Source organism: Diceros bicornis, chromosome 14 (genome assembly GCF_020826845.1).
Source record: "Diceros bicornis minor isolate mBicDic1 chromosome 14, mDicBic1.mat.cur, whole genome shotgun sequence".
In the NCBI taxonomy this organism is placed as follows: Eukaryota; Metazoa; Chordata; class Mammalia; order Perissodactyla; family Rhinocerotidae; genus Diceros; species Diceros bicornis.
The window spans coordinates 36,167,656-36,187,372 of NC_080753.1; the positions used below are offsets into that span (position 1 = coordinate 36,167,656).

At 38.2% G+C, this 19,717-nt stretch overlaps 2 protein-coding genes across 2 annotated transcripts; both read right to left on the reverse strand.

The window, feature by feature from the left end:
* Positions 1-1,144: 1,144 nt before the first annotated feature.
* On the reverse strand, positions 1,145-2,071 carry LOC131413467 (olfactory receptor 12D1-like). Its single transcript, XM_058553996.1, has one exon. It carries the CDS (start codon positions 2,069-2,071, stop codon positions 1,145-1,147), a length of 927 nt encoding a protein of 308 aa, XP_058409979.1.
* Positions 2,072-6,871: 4,800 nt separating this feature from the next.
* On the reverse strand, positions 6,872-7,807 carry LOC131413309 (olfactory receptor 6N2-like). The gene has a single exon (XM_058553881.1). The coding sequence runs from the start codon at positions 7,805-7,807 to the stop codon at positions 6,872-6,874; it is 936 nt and encodes a 311-aa protein (XP_058409864.1).
* Between the last annotated feature and the right edge of the window lie 11,910 nt (positions 7,808-19,717).

Consider the following 19,717-nt stretch of genomic DNA (forward strand, 5'->3'; position numbering starts at 1 on the left):
AGAAGTAGGAAAACAAAACAAAAAAAATACTAAAAGTTTTGGCACTCGTCATTTTCCATGATCAAACACATTTTCCATGAGGGGAAAATAACATACTAATCAGCTACAAAGGGATTCCTGAGATTTTTTTCAATCTGTCTCCTCTTTTAATAATATGTTACAGTAATCCGTGACAGTTTGTCCAGTTGACTTATAAAACATCTATATGGAGATAGAGGTTCTAATATTCTTTAGATAAACCATTGGTTATTTTATGTTTGTTAATTAATTATTACAACATTATTTGGTTTAATTACTTACTTCCCTCCCTGGTTTTAGAAAAAGAAATCGTGTCATACCGTTTAAAAATTTCCTTTAACTCATATAAGAGTTAGCATTTACTTTTCCAATTGATTAACCATAGCCATAATTCAAATCTTTAATACGTAATAGCAGAGGCTGGCCCTGTGGCTTAGCGGTTAAGTGTGCGCGCTCTGCTACTGGCGGCCCAGGTTCCTATCCTGGACGCGCACCGATGCACTGCTTCTCTGGCCATGCTGAGGAGGCATCCCACATACAGCAACTAGAAGGATGTGCAACTAGGACATACAACTATCTACTGGGGCTTTGGGGAAAAAAAGGAGTAGGATTGGCAATAGATGTTATCTCAGAATCTGTCTTCCTCAGCAAAAAGAGGAGGATTGGCATGGATGTTTGCTCGGGGCTGATCTTCCTCACACGCACACACACATATATATAAGAGCATAATAATTCTATTGCTTGCATTAAAATATGTTAACTTAGGTAAACAGGCCCAGGTATACACCAACTACCCAATACATGGGCAACATAAGAATGTTTCTATATCTTATTTCATTCAAAAACACATAAGAATACATAAATTAATTGTATCAACTGATATTCCAAAAACAAATTTAACATTAGGATCCTGTGGCTAGCGTCCCATTTGTTCAAGCTTCCGTAGGAATGCATTGTTTAGCACAAATGGACTGGACTTTCCATTTATTTTTTCTATATTAAGTTCTTTCTGTCATACGTATTGTAAACAATGTGAGAACAATTGAGAAGCAGTACAATTTCACACCTCAACTTTCTCGTTGCCTTTTTATTTATGTCTCAGAAGAGTGCTCTAGATTTCTTCAAGTTAGAGCCTCATTCTGATCACTCTACTCAAGGCTCCCCTTACTTCCTTATTCCTCAAAGTATAGATCACTGGATTTAGCACAGGATTGATCACACTGTACATGATGGCAATGACCCGGTCCTGGTCCATGGAGCTATGTGAGGCAGGACGAATGTAAATAAAGACAACAGAAGCATAGAAAAGAATAACTACCATGAAGTGGGAGGCACAAGTAGATAATGCTGTGTGAAGCATGCTGCAAGAACTAGTCTTGCAGAAGAGGTGGGTGATAATGTAGAAATAGGAGAGAAGCATTAAAAACAATGGACCCATGCCAATGATCCCTGTAACAGTATTGAGCAGCCACTGGTTGTGCTCAATGTTCCCACAGGCCAACTCCAGCAATGGCTTAACATCACAGAAAAAGTGATGGATAAGGTTGGAACCACAGAAGTTCAGGTGAGAGGTCATTATGGAGTGCAGCAGGGCATGGAAAAAGCCAATGATCCAGATAGTGACAGCCATCTGGGTACAGAGCTGATGATTCATGATAAGAGGGTAATGAAGTGGTTTGCAGATAGCCACAAAGCGGTCAAAGGCCATTACGGCCAACACCATGGCCTCCATGCTGCCCAGAAAGTAGAAGAAGTGAAGCTGGGTTATGCATCCCAAGAAAGAAATTACTTTGTGCATAGAGAGGAAGTTCTCCAGCATCTTTGGCAGTGTCACTGTGGAGTAGCAGATATCTAGACATGACAGATTGCCCAGGAAGAAATACATAGGTGAATGGAGTCTTGGATCAGAGATGATAACCATCAGGATGGCTCCATTCCCAGCCACATTGAGAAAATAAATTGTGAGGAAAACCACAAAGAGAAAAGGCTGCGGTACTTGGATGTCTGTTACTCCCAGGAGGAGAAATTCAGTAACTGATGTTTGATTCAGCATCACTTAAAAGGAAAGACAAAATAACAAATGAAGAGAGATGGCTCTCTCTGATGGTAATCACAGTCTTTCAGTCTAGGATTTTCCTACTTAGATAGCAGTGTTTTGAGGGAGAGCATTGCTGTTTTATATAGTCACAACCTCAGAGGTTATAAGTATTTGGACCATTAAGCTATTAAATCTTAACGTTACATGTTGGTTATGGACTGTGACTTAACCATTGTTTTCATTATTAAATTTATCATTAATATTTTTCCTTCTTCCAGGCTTGTTGCCAGCCTATTATCTTCTTTGACTGTGAACATCTACCCTCTGATACAAGTTTCCTTTCAACTTCCTAAGTCAGCTCTAAAAGGGGCAAGTTTTAAGTACTCCAGCACACTGCTTGCTATCTCTTGACCTGATAAGAAACCACTTGAAGGGGTTTTACCTAAGAAAAATAGAGAAGGAGAGAATAATAAGAACTTCTATAAGAAATCTGATAGAGGTGCAGACTTTGGAGTGCTTCCTATAGAAGGGGAGTCATTCAAAGGTTGGAAAATCCCTGAGGTGAGAAGAAAAAGATTTGATGTGACTAGCATAAAAAAGTGATTTAACTAGGGAACACTTCTAGGGAGCCCATGAGATTTTAGGCTTTATAACCGGAGGAAATTTTGAGAAATTATCTAACCTCGACTACACCTCCGTGAAAGGCTAGTTTGAAGCAATTCGGAGTAGCCATTTTTGATAGTCATGTATATATTTTATATTGTTTAAATTTACCTCTCCTGTTTAATATACAAACGCTATATCAAATATGATTTATGGTTCTCTGTCCCACAAAACAAAATTGTATCGAAAATTAATTTGGGGAAATTTTTTTTCCTAATATTTAAAGAAAATTAGCTGTCAGACTTGTCTGTACTAAATGATTTATTTTACTACATTTTCAACATTTAGAGATTGCACATTTACTTTGGAGAATATCTAGAGAACCAGGCATGTTGAATTGAGAATGAGATACAGCAATAAAAATGTAGGAAGTAAAGAGCCTTCATAATTCACAAACACAATGAGGAAGCCATCATAAGACATGGAAACCATCGCTCAATCCTGAGTATTAAACTTTAATACTAGCAAACAGACAAAAAATATGGGCATACCTGTTTCCTATTTCATTCTCTTACCTGACTGAGTGTTCAAATTCACAGCTAAGAAAGCTTTTCAGGTTTACATTCCCCTTGAGTATAAATAGTAGAAAAGTATTTGAAGTGATAGTTCATATTGACATTGTAGCATGAGCTCTTCATCTTCAAAAACCTCTTCCTCTCTTTTTGAAATTCTGCCTGCCTTTTATGAGACAAAATCACTAGACATGCAAATCTTGAGAGAGCGTGTCCCCTGGGTCTGAGAAGGATTGCTGCAAGGGTAAATAGGATACATTTCCATACCTGCAATCTGAGAGAATTCCCCTTGGAGAAATCCTATCTTGAGTTTCATTTTTTTCCATTGGTCCTATTTTCTTTCCTTTACTATGTTTCTTCCTTAGTTTCAGAGCCATGGACAGCATAGAGTCAATGGCCTCAGATGTTTTCCAAGTTAAATGATCTTTTATTTCTTGAGACAGAGGTATGGATGCACATTCTCATCATGGGGACTTCCCTGGAAAAACTCTGGGCATAAAATGAGAAGAAATTTGTCAATGACAGTTAAGGAATGGGGGCCAGTCACATGCCATTGATCTGTACAGAAAATGATTATCTTTAATATTCTACTCATTTATTACTGTGGTTCTGTGGAAAACAAAGAAAGGGGAATAGAGAGATGTAGTATTGCTTTTGTTCTTTCTAAATCTGACTCTTCACTGTTGGTAATAATACTAAATTGTTTTCTTTCTTTCTTTTTTATTTTGTGAGGAAGATTAGCTCTGAGCTAACATTCGATGACAATTCTCCTCTTTATTCTGAGGAAGATTGGCCTTGGGCTAACATCCATGCCCATCTTCCTCTACTTTTTTTTTTATATGGGATGCCGCCACAGCATGGCTTGACAAGCAGTGCATCGGTGCATGCCTGGAATCCCAACCTGCGAACCCCGGGCTGCCAAAGAAGAGTGTGCACACTTAACTGCTATGCCACCAGGCCACCCCCTAAGTTGTTTTCTTTAATTTTGGAGTCCCAAATCTCACATTTCTCTCTGAGAGAATGAGGCTAGTCTCTCCAATGTGTATCCTTGCTTCTTGCTGTAACCTTTAGGGAAAAATATTCTGTCTACTTCATCCAAGGAATATCAATACGCGATCTGACATCTATTCAAGCTTTCTAATAACAGTAATAAATGCCAGGTAGTTTGTCCATCTTTCAATTGAGGTCCATTCTTTTTGTTTTGAAGGATTATATATTCATTGCATTAATAATTCCTTGTTATATAATATGTTATGAATGGATTAGAAATAAGTAACATTTATTGTGTGCTCATTGTATATGTTATTGTTCTGTGGTTTCTTTTGCACTTGTTAGCTCATTTAATTCTTTCAAACACTCAGTGAAGGAAGTACTAAAATCATTCCTACTTTACCGTGAGAAAACTGAGGCTCAAAGGAGTTAAGTAATTTTGCTATTTTTTCCCCCAAATTTAGTGAGGAATAATTGACAAATATAGTATTATATATTTAAAGTGTGGAATGTGGTAATTTGATTTACATGCACATTGTGAAATGATTACCACCATCTAAATAACTATCACATCCGTTGACTCACATGGTTGACTCGTTCTTTTCTTTTTTTTTTTTTAATTTTTTGTTTATTGCAGTAACATTGGTTTATAACATTGTATAAATTTCAGGTGTACATCATTATGCTTCTATTTCTGCGTGGATTACATCATGTTCTCATATTCACCACCCAAATACTAATTACAATCCATCACCACACACATGTGTCTAATTAGCCCTTTTGCCCTCCTCCCTCCCTCTTCCCCTCTGGTAACCACCAATCCAATCTCTGTCTCTATGTGTTTGTAGGTTGTTGTAATTATCTACTACTTAATGAGTGAAATCATACGGTATTTGACATTCTCCCTCTGACTTATTTCACTTTGCATAATACCCTCAATGTCCATCCATGTTGTCACAAATGGCTGGATTTCATCATTTCTTACGGCTGTGTTCGTTGCAGCATTATTCACAATAGCCAAGACTTGGAAGCAACCTGAGTGCCCATCAAGGGACAAATGGATAAAGAAGATGTGGTATATATACACAATGGAATACTACTCAGCAAAAACGTTTTCTTAGAGCACACTATAAAGTTGCTTTCAAATTGCCAAACAAAGGAAGCCGGATGGAAGAGCTTTAGTGAAGGCAGGTGCCCTGGAAATGGGGCAGGTGGCTCATGGAAGGGAACTGAGGAAACACTATAAGCTATTTCTTTATTAAAGATGAAATTTATTATGGACTAGTTGATATTTCTTTAACCATTTTGAAGTAGGTCATTGAGGAACAGTGCCTTGCCCTTTCTTTTCAGTGAACAATTGTGTGAAACTGCAGACGTCTCTCAATGTACCAGATCTTTTTTCTGTTTGCTCTGCTCAAGCTGATGTTATCAGATAATTCCTATTTTATGAGTTTTCTTTGTAAACTATTAAGGTTACTGAAATTCTGGAAATGATAAAAGTTTTTTTTTTTTTTAACAAAACTTTGTAAAGAAAAGCTTCACACTCAGCTCAGATGAAGCATCTGTGATTTTGGTGGTGCATCTGGTTTTGATATTTTAGAGATGAAGGAAGCTCCTGAATTCTTATCATTCATTGCGCTTTACACAGGCATACTCTAGTAATAGAGATGTTTACAACAACACTGAAAATCTACAGTCAAAACAGTCATCAGGAGTAATCAGAAGCAGGGCTCTGTACCATTGATTTAAAAAGGATTTTGTCATGAAATGGGGTCATAATATGAAGAGCTTATCTACCATGCAGAATCTGTCTGGCTTTCAGAAATCTAATTTCTTTTTTTAACAAAATTGTCACATTTGGACACTTTAGAATAAAGATTTTTATCTAAATTTGGCTTATCTGGCAGATATTTTTAACCATAGTAATGAAAAAATCTTTTAGTTGAAGGGCCTGCAGTCACCATTAGGGATGCTACTGAAAATTAAACTTTTGATTAAGCCAGGGAATCATCTCTTACTTTCTATATCATGCAATTTTGTATTATTTCACTTCTTTGTAATGAGCATGTTTTGTCTTTATTATCAGAAAAAATTGCATTGTGAAAAAATAGCTGTTTTGGTAGAAGTCTGATCTCTGTAATTATGCTTGATGGAGGATAATGTAATCTAATAAACCAACACTTGTTCATTGTTTTATATGTTATTAGGTCAATTGAACATAAGAACAACCCTGAGGGAAGTAAAAAGGATTTACTGTTCTTTGGTTACCTATGCAGAACTCTCATTGCCTTACCTTAACTAATGCTAGCAAGTAGGAGAGCTGGATTTCCAATCCAGATGCATGGACTACAAAGTCTTTGCCATTTCCCTGTACCAATATTAACATGAGATTATCCACTCCTCTGGAGAAGCAGAACAACTGAAGAAACAGGCAGTGGGACATACTGGGTGGCAGGAGAGGCAACTCTTTCACTTAAAATGTGCCACAGATAACTCCGCAAAAGCAAATCTATAAACTTAATGGTTTAAAAAGTGATATTGCACAGGTAAAAGGCAATGGTTAGGGGTTATTAACTACCTGGATATTCCACTGGCTTTGCTTTGCCTGGGTTCTCATGTGGCACCATCACTGAGACTCCCTGCTTGAACGTCAGATCCTTTGGATCTGGGATAACAACACCTTCAGAGATTCCTTGACATCCTTGTTGCGGAGTGTATAGATGAGAGGATTGAGAAGTGGGGTGATGACTGAGTAGAAGATGGCCACAATCTTGTTGATGTTTGACTCATATTTTACTGCTGGGCGGACATACATGAAGATGAGAGTGCCAAAGTAGATAGCGACCACAGAAAGGTGTGCTGTGCATGTGGAAAAGGCCTTGTGTCGGGCAGCAGCAGAGGCCATGGCTAAAATTGTGATCAGGATTTGGGCATAGGAGGCCACGGTAAAGACCAGGGATCCTAGTATAATGACAGAGCTAAGAGCATAGCCCAGGATTTGGATGGCATATGTATCTGTGCAGGAAAGGCGGAAAATCTGATCAGCATCACAGAAGAAGTGATTGATCTGGTTGGGGGTGCAGAAGGAGATTTGTGCAAGGAGGAAAGAGGGGAACATCGGGCAGACAAATCCCACAGACCAACAGACCCCAGCCAGAGTACTACATGTTTGGGGACTGAGCAGTAGTGGGTAGTGGAGTGGTCGGCAGATGGCAGCATAGCGGTCAAAGGCCATGATGGTGAGGATGAAGAGCTCAGTGGCTGCCAAAGAGAAGAAGAAGTAGTACTGGGCAATGCAGCTGGGAACTGAGATGACCCCTCGGGAACATAGAAAATTGGACAACATTTTGGGCACAATGACTGTGGTGTACCAGAGCTCTACCAAGGACAGATTGTAGATGAAAAAGTACATGGGAGTGTGGAGGTGCCTATCCAGGGCCACAATGAGCACAATGAGTGCATTGCCCACCAGGGACAAGAGGTAGACCAGGAGGAAGAGGGAGAAGAAGAGCAGCTGGAGACATGGGGAGTTGGAAAATCTCAGGAAGACAAATTCAGTGACCAATGTGCGGTTGGCTCTCTCCATTCAGCCTGTAGGTTAACTGGGCAAGAAGAGGAGCAGGACATATGAAGATCTTGAGATGTCCTCAGTTATGTGGTTTCCTCTCCAGCTCTACCCCACCAACCAGACTTGCACGCACTCTCAGTATTTCTTTTAATTCACTCTTTGGCTGCCTCTCAGCTTCTCTAAAGCAGAGAGTACTGTACTTTTAAAAAAGTATAATACTGAATATTGAAGATTCTCTTTCTCCTCTCATTGAAATTTGTCCTGAAATGCCATGTTTCCCAGGAATTCTTTTTAGATGAAGTAGAGGAGAGGATTCAGCTTCGATGGCTCTAACTTGAATGAACATATAGCTTGCCCTGACCCCAAGTATAGCTTGAACCATATATTATTGGTGATATCAATTTTTGACCTTGAAACCAGTAATTTTATTTTATTTAACCTAATGTCTCTAAGGATTGTTTAGTGTGTACCCTGAGTTCTCTGTTCCTAAGATTCTTTAACCTTCAGGCTTGCAGAAGATACGGACACCTACTGTTCTTCTATCTGTCTGTTCTGGACAAGTGGTCCTGAGTCAGTGGCTCTGTCTTATCCCGTCAGATCACAGAAGGTGGGGATAGAGTGAGTGTGTTCCCCTTTGTACAGATTTCAACACAGGACTAGATAGAGGCACTTCATGGAGACTTCTTGATTCTGAGTATCCTCAGCAGAGTGGGAGAGATCTTGCTTGATGGAAGGGAAGGAGGGGAATACATTTTAGAGTGAAAAGTGAATTCAGGCTTGGATACCCAGGAGGGAATTTTGTTATGGATTAGGATCTGTAAAGCCAAACTGATCAGAAAACCAAGTCTCAAGAAATTCAGGCTTGCATAGTTAAAGTTGACATTGAGACGGATGAAGACAATGATCAAGACTTGAGTTTTACAGAAATCTCCAATTCTTGCAGGTGCTTCCTTTGAAGTATCTCTAAAATGAAAATATTAAATATATTCAATATTAGGAGTAAGGTTAATATACTAAACATTAAAATATATGAGAAATGGTTTTTGACACATTGTAAAGTAGAGAAAAGGTGAGATACAATCTGGTATTCAACATGATGTGGTATATATTCCCAAGATGTCAGATTACCACTGGCTTTTTAAATATAATTTTCTGTAATAAATACCAAATATTTTGTAATAAATACATTTCTAATGTCATAATAAATTGTTTTATTTAGCTATTAAAATATTGGCATCTGGATATTCTGGTTGAGTAACTTCATCTACAATAAGTGGACTGTAGCCCAGAGAGGAGGGGGCTTGTAGAAGGTCACCCCGGTGTGTGCGGTAACGTGGAGCTGAAACCTTCTGGTCTCCTGGTTCCCAGGTCCACCTGCTGGCTCATAGCCTTGTTGTTAATTCTCTTGTGAATGACTCTATCTTTCCAGTAGGACTTTAGATTCAGCATCCATGTCTCAGAAGATCCTATATTCTTTTCTCTTTTTTTTTTAAGATTTTATTTTATTTTATTTTTTCCCCCCAAAGCCCCAGTGGATAGTTGTATGTCGTAGCTGCACATCCCTCCAGTTGCTGCATGCGGGACTCGGCCTCAGGATGAACAGAGAAGCGGTGCCTCCATGCGCACCCGGGATCCGAACCCGGGCCACCAGCATCGCAGCGCGCGCACTCAACCACCAAGCCACAGGACCGGCCCAACCTATATTCTTTTCTTGATCTATGTTTTCAGCATGCTGCCAGATAAAGATGGTAGAGTTGGATTTGCACTTGAGTATTTTTACTTTCCCTCTATTTATACTTTTCTTCCTTGTGTCCAACCACAAACTTTTATGACACTGCTGGTCCGTGAGTGGTGTAGCCATGAAAATGGTGAAGCCAGGTGGTTTTATGGTGAAGAAATCAAAACTCAGCTTTATCCACTGAGCTAACTCAGATAGAGAACTCCATGGATGGAGAAGAAATGTGAGAATTTATATTGTCCATTCCTCTCCACCTTGACTGAATAAAAGAGAAAGTACAGGTCACTGATATCATAAACACGAAAATCTGAACTGAGACTTATTCTCACTTCTTTCTTGATCACCAGATCTTGTTCCATCAACATCACCTGTATTTAGTACCATTCCTTTGAGTGGTTATTTCAGGGCATTTATACAGCTGCCTGGATGAGCTCAGGTTAGTAGCCCCTTGGCATTCTCTTCTCTACAAGAAACAATCAAATTTCTTCTCAGCTGTGCTGGAATCTGAACAAGAGAACTGATGGGGGTATATTTAAATTTTATCTTTGTACCCTGGAATTTGTGTTATGGAATATTATTTTTACTTTTCGCTGTATAAATCTGTGATATTCTTCATTGCATTTTATTTTCCAGGGTTGGGGTGAGTGAGAAGGGGCAAAGAGAGTCAACCAGACTCTCTAGCTTTCATTAGTTTTGCTGTCAAATAAGTAGTGGTCGCTTTCCCTGCCTTGTGCGTTCTTCAAGAGAAGGTTGTGCTTATAGTTCCTTGCACCATAATATTTATGCCTAGAATTTTAGGTAATAATTAAGAAGTTGCATTTATCAGCTCTCTTGTGCTCTTTTTAGAGAATTCACTTAATTCTCTGAGTTAAGTTTTCCTCTGAAACTTTGGGCAAATCAGCTCTGATCCTAGCTATAAAGACTGGAAAAATGTCAAAATATTATAAATACTTTTCAGTTTATACCTTCATTTATTATTTAATTTTAAAAACAAGTAAATATGAATAATTCTTTTTTTTTTAAGATTTTACTTATTTATTTATTTTCCCCCAAAGCCCCAGTAGATTGTTGTACGTCATAGCTGCACATCCTTCTAGTTGCTGTATGTGGGACGCAGCCTCAGCATGGCCGGAGAAGCGGTGCGTCCGTGCGCGTGAGGGATCCGAACCTGGGCCGCCAGCAGCGGAGCACGTGCACTTAACCGCTAAGCCACGGGGCCGGCCCCTGAATAATTCTTAAAGATAAATTTTACGATATCACTGTGCTAGAGCCATTGATTGTGTCACTTTCCTTAGTGAAACTGTGGACAAAGTTGACTCAGAAGAGATATACATGAAAACAGCTAATCTTTAAAAATATAAGGCAGAGATCACAGAGTGGGTTGGTGATCAGCCGTCTCTAAGAAGATGTCTGAATGTAATTCAGAAATAAAAGACTTCAAGTGCTCCACCTTCTCCATCTCTCTTCCTCTTTCAGCAGCTGATGAAGCATTTTTTTCCTCATCCATCACCCCAAACATTTATTCTTGTCTCATGGACAGGTACAGAAATACTCCAAACCTTTTTTCCGTCGGGTGTAGTTCCACCCAACAGAAAAACATTTAGTGTGTCCTACCCTGACTTTTCTGAGTTTCAGTTTTTCCTTTCTCTCTCCGTCTCTCTCTTCCTCTGTCCCTTACTTCCTTACTTTATTTTAAAAAGAGGGATAATACAACTCTATTCTGAACTATAAGAGGGGAAATCTGGCTCATTTTCATTAATTAGGCTCCAACTTTCCTTTCCTAGTCTGTTTTTCAGGATCAAAGGCACTGACCCCCAGCATCTTGGGCATCAGGTCAGGGGTAGGTAGCACTCACCAATGATGGGAAAGAGGACCGGAATGATGTATCAACTGGCTCTGTGGGATGAAGAGGTAAGATGCAGCTCTGGTCTTAGGAAAAACGGTAAGAAAGTCCAACTAAAGAAGATTTTGGAAAGAAGCTCCCCATGTCCTCTTCTCCAATCTCCCTTTCAGAAGCATATCCTGCCTAAGGTGTCAGGGACTCCAGGAGACCATGGAATCTTCAGAAGTATCTTCCAGTTAATTTTCAGGCCTTGAGCCTCCAGGTTCCGAGATGGTGGCTCTGGGAAGAGCAGTTCTATTGGTGTGAGCTTCTTCTCCTCAGGGGAACTGTCCACCCTAAGACCCATGCACACAGAAGTGATTTACAGAGATAAATTGTCATCAGGAGCACAACAGCCACACTATTCCCTCAGGGTCAAAGAGACCTGCCAGAGCAGGCAGTTCCCTGAAGAGGGACCATACCTGACTGTCTGTGTAGAGAGCAGGCTAGTGGGGCCCAAGTTTTCTCTCCTACATTTCTCTCTGAAATGTTAGCTCTGAGGCTTTGGCTTCTAGAAATCTTTAAGATGTCATATTCTTCAATCCACAACTGCTGATCCTCCTCATATAGGGTCCTGTAGAATCAGTAATGATCTTTATTAGGGGAAAGTATGTCTAATGCCCACTTCTTCTGCTATTGTTGAACACAAACATTTCCTCTTAGACTCTAAGAAAGGCTTTCCTTTAGGGGAGTAAGGAGAGTCAGGTAAAGTATGGAAAAAATTGCAGCAATTTGCCTGAGTTCACCAAAGAGGGCTTGAGGAAATGTTTCCAGTATAGATTCTGTGACGAGGAGCCCCACCAAATCTGAAAAACCATCATTACAGTGAATATGTTATTTTTTTTTTCTTTGAAGATAATACTTTTGATTCACTAACTGGAGTGCTACTTCAAGTCCAACTCTTTCCTAAATTGGAAAGTCCCGAAAAGCTTGTGTGATGCCGTGTCCTCCTCCTCTTTCTCCTTTCATGTTTCTTCTTTTCTTATTGCATCCTTGGAACTGAGTATATAGCAGAAAGAGCACTGAACTAGGTCAGGTTTTTAAGCCCTGTTGTATGACTGATCTCCTTTATAACATTGTATAAGTCATTTCACTCTCATGAGGCTCAGATTTCTCATCATTAAAATGAGAAAGAGCTGACTCTCATTATTTGCTGAGGTTATGTTCCTTCTATAAAGTTGCCATGGACACTGAAATGGCTAATACCGAATCTCCCTCTTGCTCTAGGTGAAATTCAGGGTTAGATTCCATCAAAACTCGGGTCAATATGTGTCAACTGATCAAGATATAATCTTGTTAAGTGTGTTTCTGCCTAAGGATACCTTAGTAATATATATTGTTTATTCATTAACATTGAACACACAGTCAATAGGACCATAACTCTTAACTGAAAAAACCTTATCTAATACAAGTACTTTTTCTGTAAAGCACATCTCAATCTTTTTGCACTTGGGAACATTAGACAGCACTTCAGCACTACACTTGGTGACCAGTTTAAACAGTGAAATCACCAAAAAACCCCCCCAAATTCTGAAAAACATGGTACTAAATATGCCACAAGAAGGAAGCTTGTTTATGGTATGAGAGCTAAAACAAGAGAGCAGAGCTTCATTTTGTTCATCCTCAGCTGGGAACATGCCCATCACATGACTCAAATTTTTTTGCCATCTGCACATGCTCACGTCCACACTTACCAGGAAAGTACTGAAAGTATTGATTTTGGGGTTACAAATAAATTTTAAGGAAGATGATTCCACAGATACTGAATCCACATATAATGAGGATTGACTCTCCTAATCTTCTCTATTGTTGTGATCTTTGGTGTTTTCTTTCCACTTGATATTGTTTAACACATTTTCATAAAGTGGGGATTATGAATCAAGTGACGATTTTTGTCTATTCTTTCATCCATTCATGCATTTCTATTCCTTCTTTCTGTAACCATTTACAAAACAGCTACAATGTACTTGGGAAACAAAGATGAATAAGATAAACTACCCGCCCTGGATATTATTTGCTTTTAGCTTGCAGTCTAGTGAAGAAAAAGCTACATATCAGGACTATGTAAATCTCTGCTAGAAACCACAAAAACCTATGATTTATCTTGGTAAAATATTGCTGGATAGAATACTATCTCTTTTGGCAAAAATTAATTTGTAATTCTCAAGAAGCTTTGGAAGATATGGAATAAAACAATATTTTGAGTTAGGTCCAGGAGACACCGTTGTTAAAGACTCCTTGGATGCAAGCTGCCTAGGATGTCAGGGTCAAGGGTAGGGAACTAATAATCAGATTACATTACTGGACTCTGACTTGTGAAGTATCCTAGCAACGTGGGGGACCCATGGGAATGTATGTTTTCTTTTTTCCAAGTGGAATTACTAATGCAAAGTGGGGTTATATATGTGACCAAACGCACAATGATATAAATGGTTAGCAAACTTGATGTTAGCCCCACTGAAGTGTCCCATAGTCAATTCTGAGAGTTTGCAAGGTGTGTTCAAGAATGAGCTCCTCTGGTCCTTCCTCCCCAGTGTCTACATTGTGCCTTCATGATCCTGTTCTGTGAGAACGCTGACTGTCTCCCTTTACTTAGCATACTCTGAAGAGATTGACATCGCTTTCTGTACCCTGGCTTTGGGAAGGTGACTGATTTTCCTGAGAGGAGAAGAAAACGTTTTGATGCAGCTAGAATAAAAAAGTGAATTAACTAGGGAAAACTAGGCAGCCCATGGATTCTAGGCTTTATAGCTTGAGGAAATTTTGAGAAATTATCTAACCTCTACTACATCTCCACGAAAGGCTGGCTTCAAGAAATTTGGAGTAGCTTTCTTTGATAGCTATGTATATTTTGTGTATTTTAAAAATGTACCACTCCTGTTTAAGATTCAAATGATATGCCAAATTTCATTTTTGGTTCTCTGACCCACAAAACAAAATTGTATCAGAAAGTAACATGAGGGAAAAAACTTTTCTTAACATTTAAAGAAAACTAGCAATCACACTCTTCTGTACTAAATGATTTATTTCACTGCAATTTCAATATTTAGGGATTACATAATTACTTTGGAGAATATCTACAGAACTAGGCATGTTGGACTGAGAATGAGATATGACAATAAAATTATCCGAAGTAAAGAGCATTTATAATTCACAAACACAATGAGAAGTCCATCATAAGACTGGGAAACAAGCTCTAAATCCTGAGTATTAAACTAATATTAGCAAGCAGACAAGGAATATGGGCAACTGCTCAGCCAGTCTCCTATTTCATTCTCTTACCTGACTGAGTGTTCAAATTCACAGCTAAGAAAGCTTTTCAGGTTTACATTCTCAGTGATTAAAAATAGTAGAAAAATATTTGAAGTGAGAGTTTTTATTGAGATTGCAGCATAAGCTCTTCATATTCAAAAACCTCCACTCTTTTTCTGAAATTCTGCCTTCCTTTTATGAGACAAAGATCACTAGCCATATAAATCTTGAGAGACTGTGTCCCCTGGGTTTGAGAAGGATTGTTGTAAGAATAAATAGGATACATTTCCATACCTACAATATGAGAGAATTCCCTTTGAGGGATTCCTATCCCTCAAAGTTACATTTTTTTTCATTATTCCTATTTTCCTTACTATGTTTCTTTCTTAGTTTCAGAACCATGGCCAGCACAGGGCACACTGGCCTCAGATGTATTCTTAGTTAAATTATTTTTTATTTCCTGGGACAGAGGTATGGATACACATTCTCATCGCAAGGTCTTTTCTGGAAAATATTTGTGTATAAAATGGGAAGAAATATGGCAAAGATAGCTAAGGAATGGGGGCCAGTCACATCCCATTGATCTGTACAGAAGATGATTTTCTTTAATATTCTACTCATTTATTCCTGTGGTTCTATGGAAAACAAAGAAAGAGGAATAGAGAGATATCATATTGCTTTTGTTCCTTCTAAATCTGACTCTTCAGTGTTGGTAGTAACACTACATTATTTTCTTTAATTTTGGCATCCCAAAACTCACATTTGCCTCTGGGAGAATGAGGCTGGTCTCTCCAATGTGTATCCTTGCTTCTTGCTGTATCCTGTAGGGAAAAATATTCTGTCTGCTTAATCCAAGGAATATTAATATGTGATCTGACATCTACTCAAGCTTTCTAATAAAATTAATAAATGCCGTGTGCTTTGTCCATCTTTCTATTGAGGTCCTTTCTTGTTGCTTTGAAAGATTATATATTCGTCACTTTAATAATTCCTTGTTACGTAATATATTATGAATATAAAAGAAAAGAGTAACGTTTATTGTGTGCTCACTGTGTAAGTTATTTTTCTGAGTTTTTTTACACGTATTAGCTCATTTAATTCTTTCAAACACCCAGTGAAAGAAGTACTAAAATCATTCTAACTTTACCACAAGAAAACCAAGGTTCAAAGGATTTAAGTAAATTTTGCTCTTTTTTTCCCCCAAACTTTATTGAGAAATAACTGACAAATACAGTTATATGTATTTAAAGTGCAGCGTGAAGATTTGATTTACACATTCCTTGTGGAATGATTACCACCATCCAGATAAATAACACATCCTTTACCTCACATCATTGACTCATTTTTGTGTGTGTAGTGAGAATGCTTAAGATCTACTCTCAGCAACTTTCAAGTGTTCAATATCGTGTTATTGACTATAGCCCCCATTCAATTTCCCTGTTTTGCAATAAGTCATGAAAACAGAATTCAAATGGAGGCTCTCTAGTTCTAGAGATAACCTCAATGTGTTCTCCATTCTTTCAAAATATCACCCACCTGAATTTTATCTACACTTTCTCAGTTGTCCAGCAATCCGTCATTTTGATGACGTCATGACTAGCAATTTTCCTCTATGCTTTGTCTCTTGGAGTTTGTCTTTATAAGTTACTTTTCTCCTCAAGTCAAAATAAAATTGTTTTAAATATTCTTTTACAGCAAGGCTAGCTTCACAGGCATGTGACCTATGCAGTCCCACAGAGCTCCGTGCTCTGTAGGGCCCCATGCTTTATTTAATGCTTTGGTTTCACCATCTTGAAATTCTTAACTTTTGAACAAGAGACCCTGCTTCTTTATATTTCCCTGAGCTCCACAAATTATGTAACTGTCTGTTTCTGCTTATTAGAGTTAGAATTCTGTATTTGCTATTTACAACTATGTTCCTATAGAGTTCATGTTTACATGCTGTGAGATAATCAGGCAGATTTGGCTCTACTTGGTCTCTGTGGTGACAGACAATCCAGCTATTTTTTCTTCACAAATGTGTGATGCCATCTCTATAAAATTCCAAATTTCCCCAAACACATGGTCTATTCCTCCATTTTTTTCCATTGAACAAGCTGCATTTTAATTCATATTATTTCATTTTAGGTCTTAATATCTTGTAGAATTGATCCAATCTTTACTTTTTGTTTTGTAAAAATGCCTTGAGGAGATTTGACAGCTCAACTCCCAAGCAATTTCAGTATTATGGGCAACTTTGTTTATAGAAGAGAGACCTAAGGCCAGCACATGGTAGTGGGTTAAAGCAGATCCTTGGGTAAAGCTTGTATTTTTGAAAGATGATGTTGTAGTGAAAGGGGTGTGTGATAGACAAAAGTCTACCGACATACTGAGGAAGATTACAAAGGGTTCCTCTGTTGTAGCTTGGATTCTAAATTTAAAAATAAAAATATCTTGGGGCCAGCCCAGTGGCACAGCAGTTATGTGCACGTGCTCCACTTTGGTGGCCCGAGGTTTGCAGGTTCGGATCCCGGGCGCACACTGCCGCACCACTTGTCAAACCATGCTGTGGCAGTGTCCCATATAAAGTAGAGGAAGAAGGGCTTGGATGTTAGCCCAGGGCCAATCATTCTCAGCAAAAAAAGAAGAGGATTGGCATGGATGTTAGCTCAGGGCTGATCTTCCTCACACACACACAGAATATATCTCCTTGGAAGATGTAACTGAATGCCATAAGATATCAGAAGGTGGGGATAGAGTAAGTGTGTTTCCTTTTTTACAGATTTCAACACAGAACTGGATAGACGCACTTCATGGAGACTTCTTGATTCTGACTATCATCTGCAGAGTAGGAGAGATCTTGCTCAATGAAGGGTAAGGTGGGGAATACATTTTAGAGTGAAAAGTGAATTCAGGCTTGGATATTCAAGAGGAAATTTAGGGCTGGATTAGATATTTCAAAGAAGAACAACTCCTATTGATATGTGCTTCAAACCAGACTGATCAGAAAAGTAAGCCTCGGAGGATAGTCAGGGCTTCATAGCTAAAGGTAACATTAGGACAGATGAAGATGATGATCTAGACTTGAGTTGTATATAAACTTCCAATTCTTGTAGGTTACTTCCGTTGAAGTGTCTCTAAAAATGGAAATATTCATCATTAGGAGTCAGGTCAATACACTATACACTAAAATACATGAGAAATTGTTTTAATACGTACAAAGAAAAGGTATGATTCAAAATCTAATATTCAATATGATCTGGTATATATTCATAATCTGTCAGATTACCAGTGACATTTTACACATAAATTTTTGTGTCACTGAATATTTTATAATCTACATACTTTTATTAGCATAGGGTTGTTTTACTTTCTTATTAAAACATATATTTTATTTTCATGTCAGAAATATATTGTTAGTTGAGAAAAACTAGAAAAATCGAAGTATTAACAAGAAAATAAGAATCACCTGAATTTTTTTCCATTCTGTGATAAACATTATTTTTATTGGAGTGTTTACTTACAGGGCATTTTATTTTCATGCATGTATTTACACACATGTACAGAGAGAAATATACATTTGAAACCCTAAAAAGAAATATCTTAATTGTCCATCCTTTACTTAATTGTACATTCTCCGATCACCATCCTGGTCCAGGTCCTCAGTACCATCTCCTTTGTTTACGATGCCACCACCCATCAAGTTCCTCATGGTAGAAAGATGGATTCATATTCGATGACTCCTTCTGCCTCTCTCTCTTTCCCTGGCCCATGTTGATCTTTTGAAAAATTCTTCTGATTTTATTCTAGAAAATTTTCTCAAGTAGGTCTGTCTTTTCTGCTCCTATTGCCACAACTGAAAACAAATTCTGATCATCCTTCCCCTTGACTAATGTAACTGCTCCCTGAAACTAATATCACATTTATATTCAGGTATCAGTCTTCCTATTTTTTCACGCTATTTCTATGCTTAACATTCTCTATTGATTCCATGTTATTGAAAAATAGTAGTTATAATTTATTGGGATTTCTGGAATTTCACACTGGTTATGTTCTAAATATAATGTATATTCTATATGTATTATCTATTCTTCACAAAAAACCCTGCAAAGTAGGTATTATTATCTTCAAGGTACAGATGAAGAATTGAGACTCAGAGTATTTAGCGAGAGGTAAAACCATGACTCACACTCAGATGTTTGTGGTTTGGAGGCCTTTGGTGTTTCTATAAAGCAGCCTGTCTAGATGACCAGGTCCAAACTCCTTAGTAGAGTACATAAGATCTTTCACAACTGGACCCCACCTACCCTTTCAACTTCACGCATCACCTCCCACATCAAGGTCTGGTAACATGGTTCTTTAGTACTCCTCACATTTTGCATTTCATGCCTGCATTATTTTGTAAACACTATATACATTGCTACCTAAAAACTCCTTGTTATTCATCAAGATTTAAGCTAAATTTGACTTCCTCTGTGAAACTTTTCTCTGCTTCTCAATGGTCAAATCCTTAATCTTTGATGCTTCCTTAAAGCACTTCGAGTAGCCCATGTTTATGACACTTCCCAAAATGCTTCATGATATGTTTGTTTATGTCTATCTTTCTGCTATTAGACTTGAGCTCCTTGAAGGCAGAAGCTCTATATTATTCATGGTTGTATTCTCAAAGCCTAAGATACTGCCTGGAAGATAGAGCTGTAAAAACTGCATGTTAAGTGGAGGAACTAATCGATATACCATCGAGGCTGCTTCCTAATTGTTGTCCAGTTTCTATCTCTTCCCAAGTGTTCTGAATTCTCTGCCATATGGATTTTTCTGGACATAGCTTTCATTCCATCATTCTCCTGCTTATGACACAATGACTCCTCAGAACATATCATATCAAGTTACAATTCTTTTGCTTAACATTCCTTTGTAGAACCTACAAAATCTGTTTGACATCATCTGTTGATAAAAGCATAGTTTTAAGTTTACGAGTGAGATTTTTCCTGTTTCCCCAGAGCTCATTCTAAGTTCAAACTTTCAGATAGACCCTGCTCTCCTTCAACAGGGATAGCTTAAAGGCGTTAGTTTACAA

Coding starts and splice junctions, on each gene's coding strand:
- LOC131413309 (XM_058553881.1), bottom strand. CDS start 7,807: ATGGAGAGAGCCAACCGCACATTGGTCACTGAATTTGTCTTCCTGAGA.
- LOC131413467 (XM_058553996.1), bottom strand. CDS start 2,071: ATGCTGAATCAAACATCAGTTACTGAATTTCTCCTCCTGGGAGTAACA.